This window comes from Leptonychotes weddellii, chromosome 16 (genome assembly GCF_054177405.1).
Source record: "Leptonychotes weddellii isolate Sample4059 chromosome 16, ASM5417740v2, whole genome shotgun sequence".
Taxonomy (NCBI): Eukaryota; Metazoa; Chordata; class Mammalia; order Carnivora; family Phocidae; genus Leptonychotes; species Leptonychotes weddellii.
This window is the reverse complement of record NC_138384.1, coordinates 45,911,603-45,936,431: the sequence shown is the minus strand read 5'-3', so window position 1 is coordinate 45,936,431 and position 24,829 is coordinate 45,911,603. Positions and strand designations below refer to the sequence as shown.

Below are 24,829 nucleotides of genomic sequence, written 5' to 3'. Positions count from 1 at the left end.
TCCTTGCTGGTTCAACGAGGAAGAAGGGAACCAATCAGAAGCGCTAGAGGTAGGACTACAGGAGGAAGAATAAGGTGGTGGGCAAACCCAGGAAAAAAAGGGAAGGCCCAAAGACTTAGAGCCAATCAGGAAAAAAAGGAATCAGGAAGAAAGAATTCACATAACCAAGGAGCCAAGAGGATGGGCAAACCCAGAGGGAAAGGACTGGGGTGGGATAGAGAGGAGGAAAAGCCTGGAAGAGAAGGTGGGATTTGGGGGCTGAGGGGACGGGGCCAATTGGAGCGAAAAGGCGGGGCCAGAGACAAGGGTGGACGAATCCAGCGTGAAATTGAGCAGGGACCAGCAGCCTCAGAGGCAACCAATCAGAGGAGAGGTAGCAAGGGGCGGGCCAGGACACAGGGCACGGCCAATTAGGAGGGGTGGAACTTTCAGCAGCCAACCAGCTGCTTCGGAGGGAGGGCCAGCCCAGGCGGGGCAGGACGGGGGCCGTACCTGCCGGGTGGTGGTTGGTGGCATAGCTTTGCAGTGGGTGGGGGGCCGCGTAGGCCTGGCGGTGTAAGATGTCGGTCTCGGGGTGCGAGGTCCTGGAGCTGCCATAGACCAAGCTGGGGGGAAGGGAGAGATGTTAGGGTGTCCTCCGAGGCTGCCCTAGGAGAAGGGAACTCAGCAAATCCCCCGGGGTGTGGGGGGAATCTTCCAGCTGACTGGGGGTTATCCTAAGGAACCTTGGGCCCTAAAGGAAAGAAGACAAGGGAATCGGGGTACCCAACGAAAAGAGTCATGAAACATTCCCCACTCGAGCCCCAATAAATAGAGCCCAGATAGTCTCACGTTTACAAACACAGCCATGCACAGCGACGAGACAAACAGAAGAGGGTGAAGAGTCGGAGAAAGTGCCTCAAGTTAAAAATGTGAAAGGCATGGACCTCCTACAGAGCCCACCACCCCCTGGATGACACAAGGCCCTGGGGCCAACCTGAGAGGTGCATAAGGACGCCCACTCTACTGCACACACGTGGGAACACATGGCCCTGAACCTCATGGAGTGATGCAAACCGAGTCGGGAGCAGGAGGTAGACTGTTCCCCAAACGGCTGGGATGGGGGGTGGGGAAGGGATAGGACTAGGGGAAAGCACCAGGTACAAGTGCGAACATGAATAACGTCCATCCCCCAGGGTTGAGGTTCAAATGCATGAGCCCTTGCAAACCCAGGTATGTGTGCAAACGACTATCCAGCTCACCCGTGGGGAAGGAGACATACAGAGCGCTACGTCCCAAATGAAAAATCCTACACATGTGGGGTCATGCCCAGCCACGCTGGGAAACCCAGGGGGCGCGGGGCTGGGGACAGGTGAAGAGTGAGGGCAGGACATAAACAGCAGGAAAGGGGCTGATTCGCAGGTGAGCAGGCTACCAACTAAGCACGAACAGGGCCCACGCTCACACACACAACCACACACCAGGGAAACATCTGAATCTTCCCATGCAACGGCCCCGATTCATGGCTCGGACTCAAGAGGTCAAATACTCCACTCCTCGCCATCAACTAGGATTCTCTGCCTTTGGGGGTGGGGGAGCTAAAGGGGGCGTGTCTCAGATTCCAGGACCCCCCCTACACACACAGAACCCCAGCTTGGAAAGGGGGCGGGGCCCTGTGCCCACTCTGCGCGCGGAATTTCGGGGGGGGAGGCCGAGTGGCGCGGCCTCGCGCAGTCCCGGAACAATAGGACGGGAGGGGGGGCGCCCCCCAGGTCTGCGTTCTAATTCTCCTTTCCATCCCACCTTTGCAAGAGCAGAGCCTGGGGCGCAGGGGGGAGGGATCAGCAAGCCGGGAATCCAAGGATGGGGGGAAATCCAGGCCTTGCTTCGCCAGTCCCTCCCACCTTCCCAGGGCCTTTCCGTCCGAAATTGTTTTGCACCCCCATTTTCCCGCTGCATCTCTCCCTTTGCATGCCGGAGCTGGCTTTGGCGGAGTTTGCAATTTGCAAACTGGGGCGGCGGCGTTGTTGCAAACCGAGGAAGGCCGCTCCCTTGCAAGCCGGAGGGGAGTTTGCGATGCACGCCTCGCCAGGCGGGCCAGGCCCGGCCCGGCTGGGCCCCCACCCCTTGGCCCCTTCCTCCAGGCCACCCTCGGCTCCTTACCTAGCTTTCGCTGACCTCTCGTAACTCCATCCCGCCCCGGCGCCGAGCGGGTCCCCGAAGCCGGCGCTGGGGTAGTTCCTGTCCATGAATTGGCCGCGGTGGAAATTGGGGGGAGGGGGAGGGAGGGAGGGAGGGAGGGGGCGCGCGCGCGCTCTCCTCCGCCGCCGCTCCCTCCGCTGCTGCTTTTTTTTTCCCCTCTCTCTCTCTCTCTCTCTCTCTCTTTTTCTTTGCAGCCGCCGAAGGCCCGGGAAGGCCCCGGGCTGGGGAGGGAGGGGGCAGGGGCGGAGGGGCGGGCAAGGGAGGGGGGTGCAGCCGCCGAGCCAAGGAGGGGGGAAGGGGGGTTCCCCCTGGAGGGAAAGGGGGGTAGGAGGGACCCCGCTGTCTCCGCCTTTGCCCCGGCGCTTGCAAGAGAGAAGGGAGGGCGCGCGCTCAGGAGGGGGCGTCCCGGGCGGCCCCGGGGTGGGTGCGGGCGCTGGGTGCTCGCTCTCTCGCCGCCGCCGCCGCCGCCTCCTCCTCCTCTGCGCTCACGGTGCAGCCATCTTTGCACAAGGCGGCTGGGGGAGGGGGGAGGGGAAGGGGGGGCGGGCGGCGGGGTGTCTGGCTGCGCTCCGCTTCCTCCCACAATCCCGTGCAAATGCAAAAAAAAAAAAAAAGAGAGAGAGAGATACTGAGCGCTAGCAGGGCCTGGGGGTGTAGGGCGCAGCGTTGTACAGAAAGCCAACTCCGCCGCGCGCAGACGCGCCCGGGAATGCAATTCAGTTTATTTGATTTTTATTTTTTTGCGTTGTTTCACTTTTTGTCTCTTTTACAAAGCATTTTCATTTACGAGAGGAGCTCAACTCCAGTCTCCCGGTGCAACGCGAGCCCTCCCCTAAAAAGCACGTTCGCAAATATGCCCCCCGCCCTTTCCCCGGGTTCCTGCGAGCGCGCACCGGGAGCGCACGAAAACATGCGTGTGCATAAGCAGGGTTCTGCGTGTGCGTGGCCCGTGGCACTGTAGGGCGATGGCCTTGTCACACCTGCTCACTCACGCGAGTGGGTATACCCGGCCTACGCGCCGGGGTCCGAGTTTCCACGCACGCCTACCCCGGGGGCGGGACTGGCGGGTACCCCCCCCAGTCAGGAAAGCCTGGGAGCCCGCGAGTAACCGGGACAAGGGAACACGTTGGCCGGGGTTATGCGCGTATCCGTCCTCGGCGGAAACACGTGTGCCAGGGTAGGCCTCAGGCCGGACGACCCCCACTCCCACCACTCCCCGATCTCAGCTATGTAGTTTAAGAGGCCTGGGGGCTCTGGAATCCGCTGTGAATCTGGGGAACCTCGGCTCCGAAGCAGCTCCTCAGCGAGGCCTCCTGAGGCTGCAAGGGGAGGGGCACAACGGGGAGTCAAAGACCCGGCTGTTTTTCCCTCCCTGAACCTAGACCACTCCGACCCGCCCGCGGGCGTCTCAGCCAATCGCAGACCCTCTGGGCGTAAGACCCACCCTCCGGTAAAGCTCCACACGGACAACACTGGGCCACGCCCCCAGATAATTGCATAGGACCCCGCCCCCACGCTCCAAGCCTCGCCCCGGATAATAAGCTCAAAATTCCAAGTCCCGCCCCTGAGCCCACGCCCCTCCTCCCGCAGCATCCTCCCCTCTGCTCCCCACCCCCGGGTAGAAGCCCAGCCCAGTACCTGGTGTAGGGGGGCGGAGGTAGGTCGTGCACCCCAGAGGCCTCCAGAGCCTGCTCGTAGGTGGGGAGGCCTGGGGGTGGGGGTGGAGGCAGGGGCGTCGGTGGGCCTAGGTCGCCCAGGGGACTTCGGGAATTAATGAGCTCAGCCCTGGGGACAGAAAGTACACGGTTAGCCGGTTAGCCGGGGAAACCTACAGGATAGAGGGACTGGGGAGAAGGCAGGCGGGAAGACCTAGGGACACAGAGACTCTGAGGGTGGCATGGGGACACAAATGGAAGGGAGAAAGTGCAGGGAGAAAGAGGGTCACCTTCAGCCTGACCCGGCACACAGAAAAGCACCTCAGAGTGACAGGCAGACGAACAGAGAGGGGCAGACACAAATTAACTGCTGAGACATACTCTTATTCACAGACACATATGCGTTCCAGCTACAGGAGAGCAATGGAGAAAAAGCCCTGCAGAGACACAGGCAGACACACACAGAAGCAGACACAACACAGAGATACACCCAGTCACAAATTTCCCCGTGCCACTCTTAACAAACCCTTCCGAAAAACCCCCAGACCCGCCATACTTTGAAGACTGACACTCAAGCACTTTCTTAAACCCTGCCACTGAGAAAGACACGCCTTGACAACTCAGAAGGCGCACACACACACGTGTGCCTGTCACCACGGAAACTGACATATCACAGACACCCAGAGACCACACGCTGCAGCCTCACCAGATACAATGCAGACAGAGTGATGATCACACATAAACCAGGTACCATGGAGACAGGCGGCAAATACTGATTGAGCTCCTACTGTGTGCCGGGTACTGAGGACATAGTCAGACAAACGGCAAGAACCATACCCACACGTTCTCACAGACTACTCTCCACCTGATAGTCTCCCCAGATCCTTCCTCAGTGCCCACCTGTCCCAATCCTTGACTCATCTCTCCTTAGGTCCACCCTTCCTCCTTCCTCTGCTCACCCTGCTTTCCAGCCCCCAGGCCCCTTCTCTCTGAATCCTCCTTACTCTTGGGGACAGGGCTGCTGGCCTCCACCCCGTCGGCAATGCAGATACCAAAAGGCTCCCAAGCTGGCCAGGACAATGAGCAGGATGCCAGACGTCAGCCCCACAGCCAGGCCTGCTACGTCCACTCGTCCACGCCCTGCAGTGGGGGGGTGGGGGGGGCACTGTGTCAGGGGCTGTCACTCACCCCGACAACCCAATGCCTTCCTCCTGAAGGAAGAGTACAGGCCAAGAAGCAAAGCAGAATGGCAGGGGCCACTTCCTAGGTGCATGACCCCAGGCAACTCAACCCACTCATTTCTCTAAGCCTCCATTTGCTGCTCTATAAAATGGGAACAATAAGTCCTCCCCCATGGGCTGTGGAAATTCATTGAGATCAAACACATAAAGGGTCTATGATAACTTCACCTGGGACTAAAAAAATATGGTGGCGGAATCTCCATGGTGACAGAGGTCCCTCCCTGGACAAAGCGTGGCTCAAGTCCCTCCTAAGCAAAATCCATCTGCTAAGAGGGCAATGGACACACTGAAGTGGGGGGTGGGGAGCTCAGGTAGGCAACTGCAGAGGCCCCCACACTGAGCATTACCAGATTTAGCAAATAATAATATATGACACCAATTAAACATTAATTTTAGATACACAATGTATATTTTGTAGTGTAAGTATGTCCCTTGGAGTATTTAGAATATACTTATACTAAAAAATTTATTTGTATTTGAAATTCAAATTTAACTGATGGGGAGGGTGTCCTATGTTTTATCTGGCACCCCTCCCCGCCTCTGGAACATAGTCCCTTTACCACATCCAGGCCACTGAGGGGCCAGACCTCAACTCTGAAGGAAGAACAGAATCGCAGGAAGGTTTCTGAATTGACCAGAAGGCTATGAAAAATCCATTTATCAATGAAGGAATTTCGGGATCACCCCCCACCAACTAACAGATTTTTGGGTGTCTAGAACTCAGGTGGGCCCTTTGCTAGGACCCTAGGCCTTTAGCAATCCAAGGCCACTTATCTGAAGGGAAGCAGACACAGGGAGAACACCAGCTTGGTGAGGCCCTCCTGGGTCTTGCTGCTGGGGAAACTTCCTTTAGCACTGGGTCAGGAGCTTTGCTCAAACAGTAAACCCCAGGCTTTCAGCCCCCTTAGCACAGAGCTGCGCTGGGAAGGCAGGCCCTCCCAGTTCTGACATGTTTCAGGTGGATTCAAGGAGCCACCAGGCCTTACTAGGCCTGCAGTGAGGTAGTTACTTCCCCTAGCAACCAGGCTCCAGTGTGAGAACTCCAGCCCAGACCTAGGGCTTGTTGCTAAGGGGCATCCACCCCTAGCAACCAGGCCACAAGGGGATGGGGCATGTGGTGCAGGGAGGGGATTCCTCCCTGGGCAGTGGGCCTTGGGTCCTGAGCCTGGCTAGGTGTGGTTGCTAGGGAGGCCTCCTTGGTAACCAGGCCAAGGCCAGGATGGGGCTGTGGGGGAGGGGAAGCCAGCCAGGTAGTGAGTGCTGCAGGCTTCCTTGGTCCAGCCTGGCCAGGCCTGGTTGCTAAGGAGCAGTCCCCCTTAGCAACAAGACTGCAGCCATGGTGGGGCCTTAGAAGTCACTGGAAGGGTTGGGGGCGGGCAGCCTGAGAAGGTGAGAGGATGCACAGGCTTCCACAGCCTGGCCTGGGGTGGCCAGGCCCCGTTGCTAGGGAGCAGTCCCCCTAGCAACCAAGCTGCAGAAGGGCTGGGGCTCCGGACTCCGAAGAAGGACTCAGGTGGGTTGGGGCCTCTGAGCCTGAGGTCTCATAGGCCCCAGGGCTGTAACCCCTCTCCACCTGCACTTCCTTCTTCCTAAAGACATGAGACCTCCTCCAAATAAGGTGTGGTGGGTTCCTCAGGCAGGGGCTCTAGTCTCAAAGGAGGGGACTCTTTTAATAACCACCTCCAGGATACTCAGGGAGCATTGAATTTGGAGGAGGCAAATTTGGGGTAGGGGATGCTGGTTCAACCTCCAGGGGAAAGGGCTGCCTTAGCTGCACAGAACAAGAGCCCCCGCTCCCCCCGCCCCAACTCACCTCCTTTGCCATTGTAGATGTAACTCTCCCAAAAGCGCTCCTTGAAAGGATGGAAGTCGAGCAGGTGGAAAGACAGCATGTCAACGGGGAGATTCCATACCCCCCAAACCAACCCACCCTGATTTCTGAGACCCAGGGTAGAGGGAATTATGGGCCAGGACATCCCAGGGCCTGGAGTGGCTCTCACCGTCAGAGTATTGTCCTCAAAATACTCCCTCGCCTCCTCCCAGGAACACCGCTCCTCATAACACTCCCGCTCCAGGTTCCCTGGCGTGAGCAGCTCCAGGTCCCAGTGATTGGCTCGTGGAATCCGGCTATGGCTTCCTAGAAAGCTCTGGGCCTCTGGGGAGTCCAGGAAGACTCCTGGGCCCAAAGGACACGAAGGACAGAGAAATGGAGAGTTCCTAAGCCTGGGGAACATGGAGGAACCCAAACCTAAGGGGATGGAGAACTATGGCATTCTGGGAGAGGAGGGGACTAGAGGCAAGGGTTCCTGAGTCAGGGGAAGGTGGATGGAAGTCTGTGCCTGGACACCAGTTCGTCCCTCAAACACTCACCTTGGTCTTGCTCCCCACTGGGTGAGGTGTCTAAGCAGGTGGTCAATCCCAGGTATAGCAGCGGCAGAGAGGGGTAGCCCCTCATATTTTATGAACACCTGAAACCAGGAGTGAAAGAGATAGCAAGTGCCTCAGCCCTTGGGGAATGAGGCAAGGTCACCCCGACTGGACTCTATGGTCCATGATAATAATCATATAATCATAGCAGACCCTTACATAGCCTGTATTCTGGGCCAGGTCCCTGTGGCAACTCAGTTTAATTTTCACAGCGCTGCTATTATTATCCCCATTTCACAGATGAGGAACATGAGGCACAGAGAGGTAAAGGAATTTCCCAAGGTAATACAATTTGCAAGACTCAGAAGCATGATTTGAGTGAAAACAGCGTGCCTCCAGAGACTGGAGCAGGGAGCTTATCTTTTTCTCTACCATGTCTGCAGCACCCAGCACAAATCTTGTTTGTTTGTTTAAGATTTTATTTATTTGACAGAGAGAGACAGCGAGAGCAGGAACACAAGCAGGGGGAGTGGGAGAGGGAGAAACAGGCTTCCTGCTAAGCAGGGAGCCCGATGCGGGGCTTGATCCCAGGACCCTGGGACCATGACCTGAGCTGAAGGCAGATGCCTAATGACTGAGCCACCCAGGCGCCCCATCCCAGCACGAATCTTGACACATAGTAGGTGCTCATAAACATGTCCATCAGTGATCAGGATTCCTTTCTTCTTGGTAATTTCCACCTATACTTGCCTCTCCCTGTGCCCATTGCCACATCCACCCACATATATCAAAGATCACAGGAGAGGCAAAGAGCCTATATTCTCGGGTCCAGGGGGAGAAGGGAGTGGAGGTCCTGGACTCCTGGGGCTGGGGGATGGGAACTTCTGAGTCCCAGAGGGGCAGGGAGTCAGGTGGCCAGGGTCCCCAAGCCAGGCTCTGCCTCCAGGGGACATTCACTTACCTGCCCAGACCTGTGAGCACTTTCCCTTCCTCTTCAATCGGGGCTTCCTCTGCCAGCTTCGGCCAGCTGTGAATGGGGGACAGGGGAGAGGGGAGGGGAGAGGAAGGAGGGGTTCCCCTCTCCGGGTGATCAAGAAGATCCTGGTTTCTGGCAGAGGGGCGGGGTTTGTGATTACCTGCCCTGGGCGGGACTCAGGTAAGGGACAAAGTATTTAAAGGGACCTTAGGATGAAGGGCCTAAGGTCCAGAGCTCCCCTGGGAAGCCAGGGTCTCCAACACCGACACCGTGGGGGCACTTAGGGGATTGGATATGTACCTCTTCCCTTGTTGACCTCCCTGGGATGGAACCTTCCCTGGGTGAGCTAGGGAAATAAATGTCTAGGTCTACAGATAGCTAGATAGCTAAAAACTGGCGGGAAATGTATGTATGCCTTGGTCCCTGGGCATAGGTGGACGATGCTGTAGTCAATTCCTATTTCCTGAGGTGATTTGAAGGACTTTGACTTCTGATTTCTCAATTGCTCTGCTTATAAGCTGGGGCCAGAGGAACTGTCCCTTCTCAATTGTCTCTCAACATGCAGTCAGTGACTGATGGACTTGGGGGAGTGAGCTTCCCAATCTCTGGATGAAGTGTCTAATCCTTAAATTCGGACTTGGAGAAACGCGAAGCCTGGGCCTAAGCAGGAAATCGCCCGCCCGGGGAAATGCCTAGTGTATACTAAGCGCGCCCCATATTCACGCCAGTTGCACTAACCGGAACCTTCAAGTTGCTACTCCCGTTTCCGGAGGGAGGGAAAGAAAAAGGGAGGACTTACCAAGTCCGACGAGGTATCTCGGCAACTCGGGGCAGATCTACTTCCCGTCTTTTTTGCCGGGCGGAAGTGGGCGAGGCGGAGAGGGAAAACAGCCCTCCTTTCCGGTGTAGGGGCACAGTTGAAGAAACAACGAAGGAACGAGGAGTCGTTTGTAAGGTGAGTTCCAGGCGGTGGCGGGATAACGTTGCTGCGATCGCCTTCCCGCGGGCTAGACTCCTGGGGTCCTGAGGGAGACAGGGACAGGATTTCGAATTCCCGACTCCCTGTCAATCATTAATAGAGCACTCCAGGCCCCCAAATTTGAAGCTGAACTACATCTCCCAGCATCCCCTGGAGGTAGCTCAGCCTCCATCCGCCAGTTCCGCTAAGAGTTGGTATTTCACGGTAGAGGACGAGGGACCGGGAGTCCCAGGGGGAGGAGAGACTGGGACTCTTGCGGGGGGTGGGGTGGGGTGGGGTTAAGGAGTGGGAGTTGAGGAAGACGGACCCCCTTTCCTGCCTCAGTTTCCCAGACTGTGGCGGGGAGGGCGGAGGAGATTGTGCAGCCGCCCACCGCCGCCTTTGCACCTTTTTGACAGCCCGTTCCTTCTCCGAGTTGATGTGGGGTTTGACCTTGTCCTCCGTGGAGTTCTGGCGCCGGCCGACCTGGGTTCTCATCCCCACGGTGCTGTTGGGTCGGTGTGAACTTGGGCCTCGAAGGATTTTACTTTAATGTTCTATTATGAAAATGGTCAAACTTGGGGCGCCTGGGTGGCTCAGTCGTTAAGCGTCTGCCTTCGGCTCAGGTCATGATCCCAGCATCCTGGGATCGAGCCCCGCATCGGGCTCCCTGCTCGGCGGGAAGCCTGCTTCTCCCTCTCCCAGTCCCCCTGCTTGTGTTCCCTCTCTCACTGTGTCTCTCTCTGTCAAATAAATAAAGTCTTGTATAAATACGTAAATATATACATATATGGCAAATCCTACCCATCGTGACATATCATCCCTAAAGCTTTAAGGATGCATGTTGTAAAAACAAGGGACATTTACAGGACCGCAATACCATCATCACACTTTCCAAAAGCAAAAGTTCTGGAATGTTACCTATTACTTGGTCAATAACCAAATCTTCTTGTGTCAAAAATGCCTTTAAAAGAAAAGTTTCATTTGTTTGAATCAGAATCCAGTCAAGTCATTGCTGTTATGTCTCTTAAATTCCTCTTAATTTAGAATAGTCCCCTCCACCCCACCCTTTATTCTTCTTGGCGTAATTGATTTATGAAAGAAACTGGATCAGGGACGCCTGGGTGGCTCAGTCGGTTAAGCTTCTGCTTTCAGCTCAGGTCATGATCCCAGGGTCCTGGGATGGAGTCCCGCGTGGGGCCCCTTGCTCAGTGGGAAACCTGCTTCTCCCTCTGCCTGCCACTCCCCCTGCTTGTGCTCGCTCTGACAAATAAAAAATCTTAAAAAAAAAAAAAAAGAAAGAAAGAAAGAAACTGGATCACTTATTCTGTTGAGCATCCCTTCTGGGTATGAATTTGTCTTTTTGTTTTCTTGTAACCTCATTTTACTTATTTCTCCATGCCAGGGGTCAACAGGCCAAACCCAAAATCTGCTGACTTCCTTTTTTTTTTTTTTTTTTTTACAGAAATCAGATTTATTTATATTTATTTATATAGTTCACCCATTTAAAGTCTACAATTCAGGGGTGCCTGGCTGCTCAGTTGGAGGAGTGTGCAACTCTTGATCTCCGGGTCATGAGTTCCAGCCCCACCTTGGGTGTAGAGATTACTTAAAAATAAAATCTTAAGAAAATAAAGTATACAGTTCAGTGGGGTTTTTTGGTGTTTTTTTGTTTGTTTGTTTGTTAAGTAGATTCCACATCCGACGTGGGGTTCAAACTCATGACCGCAAGATCAAGAATCGCATGCTCTACCTACAAGCCAGCCAGGCGCCCCTCAGTGGTCTTTAGCATAAACACAGAGTTGTGCAACCATCACCACAGTCAGTTCTAGAACATTTTCATCACTCCAAAAAGAAACCCAGGACCCATTATCCATCACTCCCCACTCTCCCCTCCACCCCAGCACTAATATCCACTACTCTGTTTTCTGTCACTACGGATATACCTAATCTGGACATGTCACAGAAATGGAATTTTTTTTTTTTTTTTGGACTGGCTTCTTTCAGCATAATGTTTTCAAGGTTAATCCATTCTGTAGCACGTATCAGTACTTCATTCTTTTTATGGATGAATACTATTCCTTTGTCTGAGATATACCATAGTTTGTTCATCCATTCATCAGTTGATGAACACTTGGGTTGTTTCCACCTTTTGGCTCTTGGATACTGTGGATTTTTGTGTCCAAAGTTTTTGTGTGGACTTGGTTTCATGTCCGTTGGGAGTGGAATTGCTGCGTCAAACGGTAACTCTGTGTTTCAGCTTTTGAGGAACCGCCAGACTGTTCCAAAGTGGCTGCCCCAGCTTCCATTCCCACTGTCAGTGCATTGAGGGTTCCAGGTTCTCCACACTTGTGGTTCTCTGACCCCCTTTTTTTTTTTTTTTTTTAAGATTTTATTTATTTGACACACAGAGAGAGAACAAGCAGGGGGAGCCACAGGCAGAGGGAGAGGGAGAAACAGGCTCCCTGCTGAGCAGGGAGCCCGATGTGGGGCTTGATCCCAGGACCCTGGGATCATGACCTGAGCCGAAGGTAACGACTGAGCCACCAGGCACCCCAACAAATAATTTTTTAAAAAGATTTTATTTTTAAGTAATCTCCCACCCAACACGAGGCTCGAACTCACAACCCCGAGATCAAGAGTCACACGCTCCACCAACTGAGCCAGCCAGGTGCCCCCCCTTTTGCCCATCTTTAAATTGAGTTATTTGTCTTTTTATTATTGCGTTGTAGGGTTTTTTGGTATATTCTAGATACAGTTCCCTTATTGGATATATGATTTGCAACCCCCACTTGTTTTTGTATAACCTACAAATTAAGAATGGTTTTAACATTTTTTTTTAAAGATTTTTATTTATTTATTTGACAGAGAGAGAGCGAGCACAAGCAGGGGGAATGGGAGAGGGAGAAGCAGGCTTCCCGCTGAGCAGGGGATCCTGGGATCATGACCTGAACCAAAGGCAGACGCTTAACCAACTCAGCCACCCAGGCGCCCCTCATTTTTTTTTTTTTTTAAGTAGGCTTCATGCCCAGCACAGAGCCCAAACCCACGACCCTGAGAGCAAGAGTCGGCAGCAGCTAACTGATCCTATTATGACCTCTCTGAGCCCCCCAACTCTGCCGAGGTACCAGGCAGTGCTGGGACCCAGACTAGAGTCCTTCCCAGGCCCATCCCTCCAGAGGCTCCTGGCCTGGAGAGGGAAATACTGAGGGATAGCAGCTATATTGGAGGTAACTCAGAGCACAGGGATCACCTAATTCAGCCTGGAGAGACAAGCTTTCCACAGGAGGGGTCTCCTTGATGAAGCCTAGAAGGAAAAAGGGGACAGAATTTCCAGGGGAAGGACGAGGCATGCACTAGCTGTCCCGCTCCACACTGAGAGTCAGGCATAGTGCCTCAGGCTGATGGTCAAGGCCACGGACTCAGATGCCTGGATCATACTGTAGCTACAGGATGAGCACCTTCTCTGAGACAGTTTCCTTGTTTGTAGCAATCATTGTGTGGTTGTGGGATTCAGTGAAGTTAATATGTGTAAAATGCTTAGAAAAGGGCTGGGTTCACCGAACGTCTTAAATAAATGTCAGCCTTGTTTGTTTGTTTGTTTAAACATCAGCCATTTTTTTTTTTTAAGATTTTATTTATTTGAGAGAGAGAGAGCATGAGCAGGTGAGAGAGGGAGAAGCAGACTCCTCACTGAGCAGGCCGCCCAATGTGGAGCTTGATTCCAGGACCCTGGGATCATGACCTGAGCCCAAGGCAGACGCTTAACCGACTGAGCCCCCCAGGTGCCCCTAAACATCAGCCATTGTTAATAGAGAGTCTCAGATGCTCACTTTTGCCCTTAGGGAACTCTCTCTGTACTGCTTACGTTGTGTCCTATTTCTGTCTTTGATTTCCTTGAGTGTAATTAGCCCCTTGGTTTTCCTTTAACACAGAAGCCTCCGTAGCCCTGGAATGGCCTGACACACACCATTTTCGGGAGAGGGGTGTGTAGCATTCTCTAGGTTCGCAAAGGGATCTCTGGCCCCACCAAAAGGTTAAGAACCACTGGCTTAGGATGCAGAAAAAGACAGCTGGGAGAGAATCAGTGATTTGAACACCAAACAGATAGTAGATGATGTTACGGAATCATTAGTGGGTCAGTGGTATCATGGTCGTGCTTATTTTTTTTTAAGATTTTATTTATTTATTTGACAGAGAGAGACACAGCAAGAGAGAGAACACAAGTAGGGGGAGTGGGAGGGGGAGAAGCAGGCTTCCCGCTGAGCAGGGAGCCCGACGTGGGGCTTGATCCCAGGACCCTGAGATCATGACCTGAGCCGAAGGCAGACGCTTAATGACTGAGCCACCCAGGCGCTCTGGTCATGCTTTTTTTTTTTTTTTTTAAGATTTTATTTATTTATCTGACACAGAGAGAGACAGCGAGAGAGGAAACACAAGCAAGGGGAGTGTGAGAGGGAGAAGCAGGCTTCCCGCTGAGCAGGGAGCCCAACGTGGGGCTTGATCCCAGGACCCTGAGATCATGACCTGAGCTGAAGGCAGACGCTTAACGACTGAGCCACCCAGGCGTCCTTCTGGTCGTGCTTTTTTATTTTTTATTTTTTAAAGATTTTATTTATTTATTTGAGAGAGAGAGAGAGTGAGAGAGAGAGTGCAAGAGGGGGTAGGGTTAGAGGGAGAAGCAGACTCCCCGCCGAGCAGGAAGCCTGACGTGGGGCTCGATCCTGGGATCCATGAGATCGTGACCTGAGCCAAAGGCAGCCGCCCAACCACCTGAGCCACCCAGGGGCCCCTCATTTTAATTAATTTAAATTTAAGCACTAACACTTGATTGAGTTATTGGAAAACTTTTAAGTACGCTCAGCACAAAGCGGGTATGTGGATGTACCTTTGCAGCAGGAAATCACAAAATCTAAATACAGGTCGAGTATCTCCAGTGAAAATTTCATGTCTGGGGCGCCTGGGTGGCTCAGATGGTTGAGCGTCTGCCTTCGGCTCGGGTCATGATCCCAGGGTCCTGGGATCGAGTCCCACATCGGGCTCCCGGCTTAGCGGGGAGCCTGCTTCTCCCTCTGACCCTCTCCTCTCTCATGCTGTTTCTCTCTCGCTCGCTCTCTAAAAAATAAATAAAATCTTAAAAAAAAAAGAAAATTTCATGTCTGAATTGAAGTGGGCTGAAAGAGGAAAATGCACTCTGGAGTTTGAAGGCTTCGTACAGAAAGGGAACGGGTTGGCCTGTATTCTCAGATGGTGACCTTCCTGGGAGGACTGACAGTTGCCACGTGGTCAAGAAGGTGGCTCCACAGCCTGCTTGCCTGGGTTCGAATCCTGGCTCTGTCAGTTCCTAGCTGGGGGGGATCCCGGGAGCCTGTCTTCTCCCCTATAAAGTGGCCATGATGATGAGTGGTTGTGGTTTTGGATAGTTTCTCTCTGAAACACTAGTGACAGCAGATGGTGGTAGTCTTATTTTCCATTTTGAAATGGGCCTTAATGAGGAGACAATCCAGCACGGTGGGTGAAAAGCTCAGCTTCCAGAGAAATCCTGGCCCTGCCACCTGCCAGCCCTTCAGCCCTTGGCCAGTGGTTCTTAAACTCTTTGGTCTCAGTGTCCTAAAAGTCATTGAGGACTCCCGAGAACTTTCGTTTTTGTGAGTTCTACCTATCAATATTTGCTGTATCAGAAATTAAAACTGATGCTAAACATTTTTTTCTGTTGAGATAGAATTCACATAACACAAAATTCATCCATTTAAGGTAGTATATTCACGGGGCGCCCGGCTGGCTCAGATGGTGGAGCGTGCAACTCTCGATCTGGGTGTCGTGGGTCTGAGCCCCACGGTGGATGTAGAGATTCCTTAAAAATAAAAATCTTAAAAAAAAAATCTAAAGTGGGTTGCCTGGGTGGCTCAGTCATTGAGCGTCTGCCTTCGGCTCAGGTCATGATCCCCGGGTCCTGGGATTGAGCCCCGAGTCGGGCTCCCTGCTCTGCAGAAGGCCTGCTTCTCCCTCTCCCGCTCCCCCTGCTTGTGTTCCCTCTCTCGCTGTGTCTCTGTCAAATAGATAAATAAAATCTTTTAAAAAAAAAATCTAAAGTAGTATATTCACTATTTTGTGCGATCATCACCACTTAACTGATGCCAGAACGTTTTCATCACCCCAAAAGAAACCTTGTACCCGTTAGTGTTTACTCATCATTTCCCCTTCTCCCAGCCCGTGGCAACCACCAATCCACTTTCTGTCTGTATGGATTTGCCTCTTCTGGACGTTTCGTATCCGTGGGATCCTACAATATATGGCCTTTTGTGCCAGATTTCTTTCACTTAGCATAATGAACAGATTTTTCTTTTAAGTAAGCTCCACCCCCAACATGGGGCTTGAACTCATGAGCCTGAGATGAAGAGTCACATGCTCCCCCCAACTGAGCCAGCCAGGTGCCCCTGAAATTTTTTTTTTTTTTAAGATTTTATTTATTTATTTGAAAGAGAGAGAGCACAAGAGGGGGGAGCGGGAGAGGGAGAAGCAGACTCCCTGCTGAGCAGGGAGCCTGATACGGGACTCGATCCCGGGACTCCAGGATCATGACCTAAGCCGAAGGCAATTGCTTAACCAACTGAGCCACCCAGGCGCCCGCCCCTGAAATTTTTTAAACCCAAGGACGCACAAGCACGCATTCAGTTAATGGTCAGAGCAGTGACATCCTCACGTGTCACACAGTCTCCAGAAAATGCCACTGTACCCTTGTAAGAGAATAAGAGTAACAAAGGCAGACACATTTTAGTATAAATACGGAAATAGTTTGTGGACACCCTGAAAGCATCTTAGGGAACCCCCCCCAGGGTCCCCGGACCTGACTTTGAGAACCACTGCCCTGGGCAGTGGCTTCGCTTCGAAGCATCCGTTTGCCCATGTGCCAAATGGAGATGGTGATGGGATAGACTTCAGAAAGTGGTTGAGGTTGGACGATCTATGAGATGGGGGTGCAAAGTTGGAATGGGGTGGGGGACTGTTGCCATTATTGTCTGGCCAAGTAAAAAAAAAAAAAAAAGATGCTCCCTCCGTAGCAGCTCCTCTCACTCTTGGAGAGAAAATATCCCCGGCCATGAAGCCAAAGAGTGTAGAAACCCCTGTTGTTGGCCACAGGACAAGCAGCCCGGTGCCAAGTACCGCAGAGGGTCAAGGCAGTTGACAACTAAGAATAGAGTGGAGAATTTGTCCAGGAGGAGGTCAGCGCGACCTCCGTGAGTGGCAGTTGTGGGGGCTGGGGCGGAAGCCAGAGGGCCCAGGGGAGGGGCTGGTAGCAGGTGAGCTGGGGGGAGACAGCAGGTGCTGGACATTTGCCCAAAACCTCGGAGGGTGAGGGAAAGTCGGAGGAGGTTCCGTGGGTCACGTTGGGGTGTTTCACCAAGGTTAGCTCCTGTAAGCAGTGGTGACCGCCGCTGGGGTGAAATGTTCTGTGTCTCCACTGGGGTGGTGGTCATGAGGGTATATACATTTGTCAAAATGCATCAAGCTGCATCCTTAAGGTCTGTGCCTCTATTCTTTTTTTTTTTTTAAAGATTTTTTTTATTTATTTATTTTGAGAGAGAGAATGAGAGACAGAGAGCATGAGAGGGAGGAGGGTCAGAGGGAGAAGCAGACTCCCCGCCGAGCAGGGAGCCCGATGCAGGACTCGATCCCGGGACTCCAGGATCATGACCTGAGCCAAAGGCAGTCGCTTAACCAACTGAGCCACCCAGGCGCCCATCTGTGCCTCTATTCTATGTCAATATACCGAAGACCAGAAATTGGTTTCTGAGGGAAGACGCCAGTAGGGGGAGAGCGAGATCCACGGCTCAGAGAGAGGTTTGCAGTTCAAGGTCTGGATGTGAAAGACAAATTTCCGACGGCGACCAGAAGAGGGGTATAAAGACAGAGGTGCTCTTTTTGCATTTGGGGAGCCCTTGGTTATGCCCCCACCCCCACGCCAGCCTTCTGGACCTTTCTTGCAGCCAGAGAGCTGGAGAGAATATTTCCCGAACACCCCCTGTGTGCCAGGCTCTGAGCAGGACTCCTGCACTTCTCACGGCAGTCCAGTCCTGTCACCTAGATCCCATGGTTATCCCCACTTTTTGCCAAATTAAGCCAAGGCTCAGAGAAAGGAAATGGCCAACCCTGGGCTCAAGGCCAGGCTGAAGGTCATCTTGCCCAATCCTTGATCCCTATAACCTATAGCCCCCTCCTGTATCTCCAGCCCCTGGTCGGTCCCCACCCCGTACGCACAGTGCGTACCCTCTTGTTTGTATGGTCTTCTTTAAAATGTACCGTCTTGGGGCGCCTGGGTGGCTCAGTCGTTAAACATCTGCCTTCGGCTCAGGTCATGATCCCAGGGTCCTGGGATCGAGCCCCACGTCTGGCTCCCTGCTCAGTGCGAAGCCTGCTTCTCCCTCTCCCACTCCCCCTGCTTGTGTTCCTGCTCTCGCTGTCTCTCTCTGTCAAATAAATAAATAAGATCTTAAAATAAAATACAATAATATGTACCATCTTGGGGCGCCTGGGTGGCTCAGTCGGTTAAGCACCTGCCTTGGGCTCAGGTCATGATCCCAGGGTCCTGGGATCAAGCCCCACGTCAGACTCCCTACTCAGCTGGGAGTCTGCTTCTCCCTCTGCTTCTTCAGCTCCTCCGGCTTGTGCTCTCTCGTTCTCTCTCTCTCTGTCAAATAAATAAATAAAATCTTAAAAAAAAAAAAGTACCATCATAGGCATGTGTAGATTGGCAGCGATCCTGTTTCATTTCTTACTGTTGTTTCCCTTATTTTTTATACCCAGTATTGCGTTAACATCCACCCATGATGCCTTGCACACATCCAATGGGTTGCATTTTAACAGCTGGGTAGTCTCGAGGATGGGCTGTCAGCACCCATTCTCCCAGGGAGGGACATCCAGTTGCCTCTGACTCCCCTCCGGTGTAAATAACACCGCTGTGGACATCCGTGGGTATGCTCCCTTGCGGATGTCTCTGAGGATGTCTTTGGGGCACATCACCCAAGTGCAGAGTCGCCTGCGCTTACTTTGCTAAAGTTCCGCCAGCCTGAGTTCTGGGAGTCTGGCCCTGTCCACTCTCCCCGCTGCAATGCCTAAGGGTCCTGTGACCGACCGCACGTCCTCACCAAGTCCTGGTCTTACCCAGCTTTCAGAGTTTCTCCCGCCAGCCTGATGATCGGTGTCAAGTGCTATCTTTTTTTTTTTTTTTAAGATTTATTTATTTATTTGAGAGAGCACACACATGAGAGCGGGGAGGGTCACAGGGAGAAGCAGGCTCCCCGCTGAGCAGGGAGCCCGATGCGGAACTTGATCCCGGGACTCCAGGATCGTGACCTGAGCCGAAGGCAGTCGCCTAACCAACTGAGCCACCCAGGTGCCCCTGTCAAGTGCTATCTCACTGTCGTTTCCATCTGAGGGGAATTGAGTGTCTCCCCACACGCGCATTAGTCTTTGAACTGCTTCTTCCGTAAATTGCCCCTTGTTCATGTCTTCTGCTCCTTTTCCTGCTGGGGTAGCTGTTTTTTTTCTTGTTGATTTGCCAGAGTTCCGTGTACCTAGCTCTGCTAGGATGCTTGTTTTGAAGATGTGAATTTATTCCAGTGTAATAGGTAAGGTTAGGCAACAATTCGAGCAGAATGCAGATTTCGCCTTTGCTTACAGATGATCTCACCCACCCAGGAGAAAGAGTACTGCACTCAGTTGTGTGAGCCTGTAGGCATCCACAAAGCACACACGCACACCCCAAACAGAGCATCTCCAGGCCCCTCACCTCCCCGATGTGTGTAAGGAGCCGCACCCATTCTCATCTGCTGCTAGAACTTTTTTGGATTTCAAATCACCCTCCCTCTACCCCCTCAGAGTAACTTACAACGTGCACCCCTTCCAATGCCTGCTTCTACAAGCAAAGTGTAGGTCTTTTTCAAAGTAAAATGCCATCTTCCTTTTTGGAGTGTATAGATATCTTCGTAACCACTTCACGTGTGTAAGACTGTCCTCCCCTGGGGACGCCTGGTTGGCTCAGTCAGTTACACGCCTGCTTTCGGCTCAGGTCATGATCTCAGGGTCCTGGGATCGAGTCCCACATCAGACAGGGAGCCCGCCTCTCCCTCTGCTCCTACCCCCACTCGTGCGCACACTCTATCAAATAATTAAATAAAATCGTTAAAAATAATTAAATAAAATGCAGATCAGAGAAGAAATAGCCCGTAAGTCTTACTCTGCTGCCCCTTCAGCAGTTTGTTTAAAAAAATAGTAATGTCCTCCCCTGACCCACCCCCAGTTTTCCCATCTGGCGGGGGCAGGGTCAGATCAGCTCTGAGGGCCCCGTCCTCCCTATGGACTCCCTCCACCACAGCCCTGTGACTATCCCCTCCTTCCCTCAGGATGACACGGCATGGCAAGAACTGCACGGCAGGAGCTGTCTACACCTACCACGAGAAGAAGAAGGACACAGGTATTGGGTTTGGCAGGGGGACAAATGTCTCTTGAAGTCACCATCCCCCCTCTGCCCCTCTGGTTGTGCCTTCTGGCCATGTCTCTCCCCCCACCCCCGACTGATGGTCATGACCTTATGAGGAACAGCCCGCGTGATCCCGCACCCCTCCCCCGCCCCAGTGATGGGCACTTCTGTACGTGACCTCATCTAAGACTCCCAGCCACCCACTGAGGAAGGAATCGCTGTTGTCGCGGCAGAACTGAGGCCCAGGGAGATACAGGCCCTTGAGTTTGGTCATAGAGCCAGAGGGGCGGAGGGGAGTCAGCCATGAGCCTCTCTACCCAGCTACCTCAGTGACAGGGCCTGTCTGTCACTTACCCTCTGGATGGACACCTTCCTGTGGGTCATGCCCCTGCCCCCAACACAGACACACCAGACACACAGCCCAAGCTCTTGACTGCCTGTTTCTCAGAGTGTCCCCCCTCCCCACCCCGCCTCCAAGTTCTCTCTGTGCCTTTCTCTTGGGGTTCGGTAAGGGGCACATCTCCTGGCCCTCCATCCCTCTGTCTGTCTCTGTCCCCAGCGGCCTCGGGCTATGGGACCCAGAACATTCGCCTGAGCCGCGATGCCGTCAAGGACTTCGATTGCTGCTGCCTCTCTCTGCAGCCCTGCCATGACCCTGTCGTCACGTGAGCCGGGGAGCTGCGGGGAGGGGGCCGCGTGCGTGGGTCTGGCTGCCTGCACAGCTGGGGCGCCCTGGGCAAGCCCCTCCACCTCTCAGAGCCTCAGTGTGCTCATCCAAGACATGGGCGTGATCCTAACGTGTTCCACGGGGTGTGGAAAAGAATATATTTGTAATAGAGGGTAGGGCCCTTGGAACATTGCCTGGCGCATAATAACAGCTCATGTGCGGACGCTCACTGTTACCTGCCTCATGGCCTGGCGGAGGCTTCAGGGAGATCGTGGGTACAAGGTGCTTAGTCTAGTGACTGAATATGGGCTCGGTGTGTGGGTCTGTGTTACAGAGATAGTGACGGCCGGGTGGGTCTTTCCCCGCATGACCAGCCCCATCTAGGGTCCCTGAGGCCACGTTCAGGTTCAGGGGTTCATGAGAAGAACTCACAGAACTCGGGGAGGTAGTTCTAGTCAGTGACAGCTTGTGACAGTAGGAAGAGGGAGATTAAGTCAGCAAGGGGGAAAACATGTGGGGCAGAGCCTGGGAGGGATGAGGAGTGAGCCTCTAATCATCCTCTCCTGACAGAGTCCCAGGAACAGCAACAAGGTGTGACAAGAGGCGAGAGTGCTGCCCAGCGGGGAAGCCCACCTGTGGCCCCGGTGTCCAGGGATTTTATTGGAGGCTGGTCCTGGAGGCATGGCTGACCTCTGTGGGGCTGACCTTGGTCTCCAGCCCCTCTGGAGGTCTGATACCACACGGCCAAGCCCCCACCTCCACCTCCCACCCCTGCCCCAGGTGAACTAAGACACTTTTATCAGGCAGCACATTCCAGGGGCTCCAAGGTTCCCTCCTGGGAGCTGGTCAAGGGCCAGTCCTTTGTTTGGAAGGTGCAGGGATCGGATCACCCAGGCCTGCTGAGTTAACCCTCTATAGCACAAGATTCTGAGCCCCGCCCCCACGCATGTCAGAGCAGATTATAAAGCCTGGAAAATGGAAATGGTCTGGTCCACCTCAGGGTGCACTGAGCACTGAGTGACCTGCTCCCTGTAAGAGGCTTTAGTGGGTGCCCAGGGCAGGGAGCCGACACTTCTCACCCTGTCCTGTCCTTACAGCCCGGATGGCTACCTGTATGAGCGGGAGGCAATTCTGGAGTACATTTTGCACCAGAAGAAGGAGATCGCCCGGCAGATGAAGGTGACGGGGGTGGGGGAGGGGGCAGGGGCAGGGTGTGAGCTCACAAGCTCACAAGCAGAGCCAGTCTGGGCTTCCTTTCTGAGTTCCTTTTCCCTCTGAGCCTTTGCCCGGGCTGTTCCTGCTGCCTGGTGCACCATCCCCTCCCACTTGTGGTTAAATCCTTCTCCTCCAGATATCAGCCCAGGTGTTGCCTCCTCTGACCTCCTGCTAGTCCAGGGCCCCTAGGGTCTGCCCTTGCCACCTCTTCTCTTGACACTTGTCATGGGTGTGATTCTGCATGTGGCCAACATGTGCCCACTTCCCCCGCCAGACGGCAGGCCCCAGAGGCAGGGAACAAACCTCTTGCCCGCCCCCTGGCCCTAGGTTTTCCATGAATACTTGTTGAATTAACTGATGTCACCTCATCTCTCTGGGCCTCCGTTTCAGTGGCTCCAAAATGGGCCAACGGAGTCAAATCAGAGGGCGCCCGCAGGGCATGCGGTAGATGCCCACAGGTCAGATTTCTCAAGGCCTTTACTTGGAGCCACGCCCACCTTCCATGGGTGAACTATTTTCATGGATAGGAGGGACCCCGTTTATCACCGTGTGTGAGGCGCAGCTGGCCTGCCTCCCTGCTTTTCTGGCCAGGCTTCACAGAGCTCCAGAAAGGCGACGGGCTAGATTCTTGCTGAGCCTTCTGTCTTGAGCGAGGGGCTTCCCCTGCGCCCATGACCCCCTGCATGGTCTAGTGGCTGCCTGGGTGCTCCCTCCTCACGGTGACCATGCAGAGGCCGTCCTGAGCACCAGTCACCCTCAGTGTTCTCCTCCCTCAGCTGGGGGACTCAGGGCAGTCTCAGCTCAGCACCACGTCCCTGCGTCCGCACACGCGCACACCCACACAGCCCGCGCAATCAAGGCTTGGTGAATGTCAATTGCTTCTTACTCTCCTGGAACTCGCCTCCAGGGCCGGACAGGGTCTACCGTACGGACACTGTAAAATATAACATGGCCCACAGGTGCATTTATGGAGCGCTTGCTATGTGCCAGGCAAGGTTTTAAGCGTTTCCAAAACTCATCCTGCATAACCCAGAGAGCCTGCGAGGTAGGTCGCGGTTGTTAGCCCGATTTACAGACGAAGAAACTGAGACCAGGAGAAGTCACAGCACTTACTGGAAGCCACAGAGCTCATTAGTGACAGAGGCAAGGTTTAAGTCTGGTCATCTGTCTCCTGCCAAGCTGCTGACCACTCTGCTGCCCAGGAACAGAGAAGCCACTGAATCCCAAACCAGCGACCTGCCCTGCAGTAGGGGAAGGGACAAGGAAGGGTAGCAGAGCCACACCATAGATCACAGCATATTAAAGGTTCACACCCTGGCAGTCCCCAGCCTCTACGAACAGTGCCAGGATTGTCCCCTTTGTAGGCCTCAGTTTACCCACCTGTGAAATGGGAAGAGCCACCCTCAGACTCACAACCCACAGGGAGATGCATAGTCCACTCCTTTCTGTCTGTCCACAGGCCTATGAGAAGCAGCGGGGTGCCCGACGTGAGGAGCAGAGAGAGCTGCAGCGGGCTGCGGCCCAGGACCAGGTGCGGGGCTTCCTAGAGAAGGAGGCAGCCATCGTGAGCCGGCCCCTCAACCCCTTCACGCCCAAGGCTGCCTCGGAGAACAGCCCAGGTGAGGGGGAGCCGACTTGCAAGTGAGTGGGGGTCCCGCGGGGCCGGGTGCTTCCCCGGGTGTGGCATCCGAACCCATTTCCCCTTGCAGATGATGCCCGACCTGGGTCCAGTGCAGGCCCCACAGGCAAGGACAAGGACAAAGCGCTGCCCAGCTTCTGGATCCCGTCCCTGACCCCCGAGGCCAAGGCCACCAAGCTGGAGAAGCCTGTGAGCATCCTCAGCACCTGAGCAACCCCCTTCCCTGCCTGGGACCCCCCCCATCCTCCCTACACCTGGCCCCAGACCCGCCTGTTGACCCTGTCTCCCTTCTGTCGCGCGCAGTCGCGCACCGTGACCTGCCCTATGTCCGGGAAGCCACTGCGCATGTCGGACCTGACCCCAGTGCGCTTCACGCCGCTCGACAGCTCCGTGGACCGCGTGGGGCTCATCACTCGCAGTGAACGCTACGTGTGCGCTGTGACCCGCGACAGCCTGAGCAACGCCACGCCTTGCGCCGTGCTGCGGCCCTCGTGAGTCACGCGAGTCGCCAGGGGGAGGATCCCGGGACCTGCCGGGCGGGACGGGGCGGGGCTCGGGGGTGGCCCTCCCTCGTCGGGGCGGGGCCTCTGATGGGTGCCTCCGACCCTCACGCTCACTGTAGTGGGGCCGTGGTCACCCTGGAGTGCGTGGAGAAGCTGATTCGGAAAGACATGGTAGACCCCGTGAACGGGGAGAAGCTGACAGACCGCGACATCATCGTGCTGCAGCGGGTAAGCAGCGACCCACCTCCCCGTCCGCGCTCTGCAAGGCCCCGCCCCCTCTCCTTCCCCTCCGCCCCCCCCCGGGACCCCGCCCCTCCCGGGAGGCCAGCCTGCCCCGGAGTTCTGCGTCACCTTACCGGGTTTAGGACTCCCCCCACCGCCCCTGCAGCCCGACCTGCCCCCACCTTGGCCTTGTCCCCCCCACCTCCCCAGGGCGGCACAGGCTTCGCGGGCTCCGGAGTGAAGCTGCAGGCTGAGAAGTCGAGGCCGGTGATGCAGGCCTGAGTGCACGGGAGACCAAATAAACGGGCTTGGACTCATTGGCCTTGTGGTGCCTTCCTTGGCTGCGCCGGAGCCCTGGGGCCCCCCAGGCAGCCCTCCAGCGTGTGCCTGCTGCGGCCGAGAAGCCCCCTCGCATCTTTTTGAGTTACGCCGCATTCGAAGCCCGTGAGACGTTCTGGAAGGTGTCTCAAAGTAAAGTGTGGTAAGACAGCCAAAGGAAGCCAAATGCGGTGAGCGCGAGCAGCAGGCTCCCAGTCTAGAGAAGGCAGTCAGGAGCCCTTCCCTCTGACACTTGACGGCAGAAAGCCAAGACCAACAAGAAAGCCCTCCTCCAGAGGCTTGCATAGGCTGCCGGGGGCACAGGACCTGGCAGGGGTGAGGAGCAGAGCCTGCAGGGGCGAGGAGGCCGCAGAGCCTGGGGCCTGGCGGGCCTGCCTGCAGTAGGC

At 54.6% G+C, this 24,829-nt stretch overlaps 3 protein-coding genes across 4 annotated transcripts in view; 1 reads left to right on the top strand and 2 right to left on the bottom strand.

Annotated features, from left to right (window-relative positions):
• The window catches only part of PRR12 (proline rich 12), a 25,953-nt gene extending 23,242 nt beyond the window's left edge, over positions 1-2,711 (bottom strand). The window contains exons 1-2 of the mRNA XM_081807602.1: positions 2,143-2,711; positions 493-605 (exon numbers count right to left, since the gene is read on the bottom strand). Coding sequence (XP_081663728.1) covers positions 493-605; positions 2,143-2,228 — 199 coding nt within the window. The 5' untranslated portion in view covers positions 2,229-2,711. The remainder of the gene's footprint in view (positions 1-492; positions 606-2,142) is intronic.
• Positions 2,712-2,886: 175 nt separating this feature from the next.
• PRRG2 (proline rich and Gla domain 2) lies at positions 2,887-9,360 on the bottom strand. Of its 2 annotated transcripts, none has more exons than XM_081807710.1 (8): positions 9,220-9,360; positions 8,406-8,552; positions 7,448-7,545; positions 7,078-7,253; positions 6,891-6,930; positions 4,841-4,976; positions 3,820-3,966; positions 2,887-3,500 (listed from the first exon to the last, which is right to left on the bottom strand). In XM_081807710.1, exons 3-8 carry the CDS (start codon positions 7,530-7,532, stop codon positions 3,482-3,484), a joined length of 603 nt encoding a protein of 200 aa, XP_081663836.1. In that variant the 5' UTR covers positions 7,533-7,545; positions 8,406-8,552; positions 9,220-9,360; the 3' UTR covers positions 2,887-3,481. The 2 variants fall into 2 exon arrangements, with proteins under 2 accessions (XP_081663836.1, XP_030876265.1); XM_031020405.2 differs by having other exon boundaries at positions 8,406-8,471; positions 9,220-9,354.
• NOSIP (nitric oxide synthase interacting protein) lies at positions 9,242-24,421 on the top strand. Its single transcript, XM_006749280.3, has 9 exons — positions 9,242-9,375; positions 19,782-19,852; positions 20,418-20,523; positions 21,623-21,704; positions 23,200-23,359; positions 23,450-23,568; positions 23,683-23,870; positions 24,002-24,110; positions 24,315-24,421. The coding sequence occupies exons 2-9, from the start codon at positions 19,783-19,785 to the stop codon at positions 24,384-24,386; spliced, it is 906 nt and encodes a 301-aa protein (XP_006749343.2). The 5' UTR covers positions 9,242-9,375; position 19,782; the 3' UTR covers positions 24,387-24,421.
• The last annotated feature ends 408 nt before the right edge of the window (positions 24,422-24,829 follow it).

Excerpts from the sequence above, each read along its gene's own strand:
- NOSIP (XM_006749280.3), top strand. The coding sequence starts at position 19,783 with ATGACACGGCATGGCAAGAACTGCACGGCAGGAGCTGTCTACACCTAC. Across the intron at positions 20,524-21,622 it reads TGCCATGACCCTGTCGTCAC|CCCGGATGGCTACCTGTATG; the intron begins GTGAGCCGGGGA and ends CTGTCCTTACAG. Across the intron at positions 21,705-23,199 it reads AGATCGCCCGGCAGATGAAG|GCCTATGAGAAGCAGCGGGG; the intron begins GTGACGGGGGTG and ends GTCTGTCCACAG.
- PRRG2 (XM_081807710.1), bottom strand. The coding sequence starts at position 7,532 with ATGAGGGGCTACCCCTCTCTGCCGCTGCTATACCTGGGATTGACCACC. Across the intron at positions 6,931-7,077 it reads TTGAGGACAATACTCTGACG|GAGCGCTTTTGGGAGAGTTA; the intron begins GTGAGAGCCACT and ends CATCCTTTCAAG. Across the intron at positions 3,967-4,840 it reads CAGCAGCCCTGTCCCCAAGA|GGCTGAGCTCATTAATTCCC; the intron begins GTAAGGAGGATT and ends TTCTGTCCCCAG.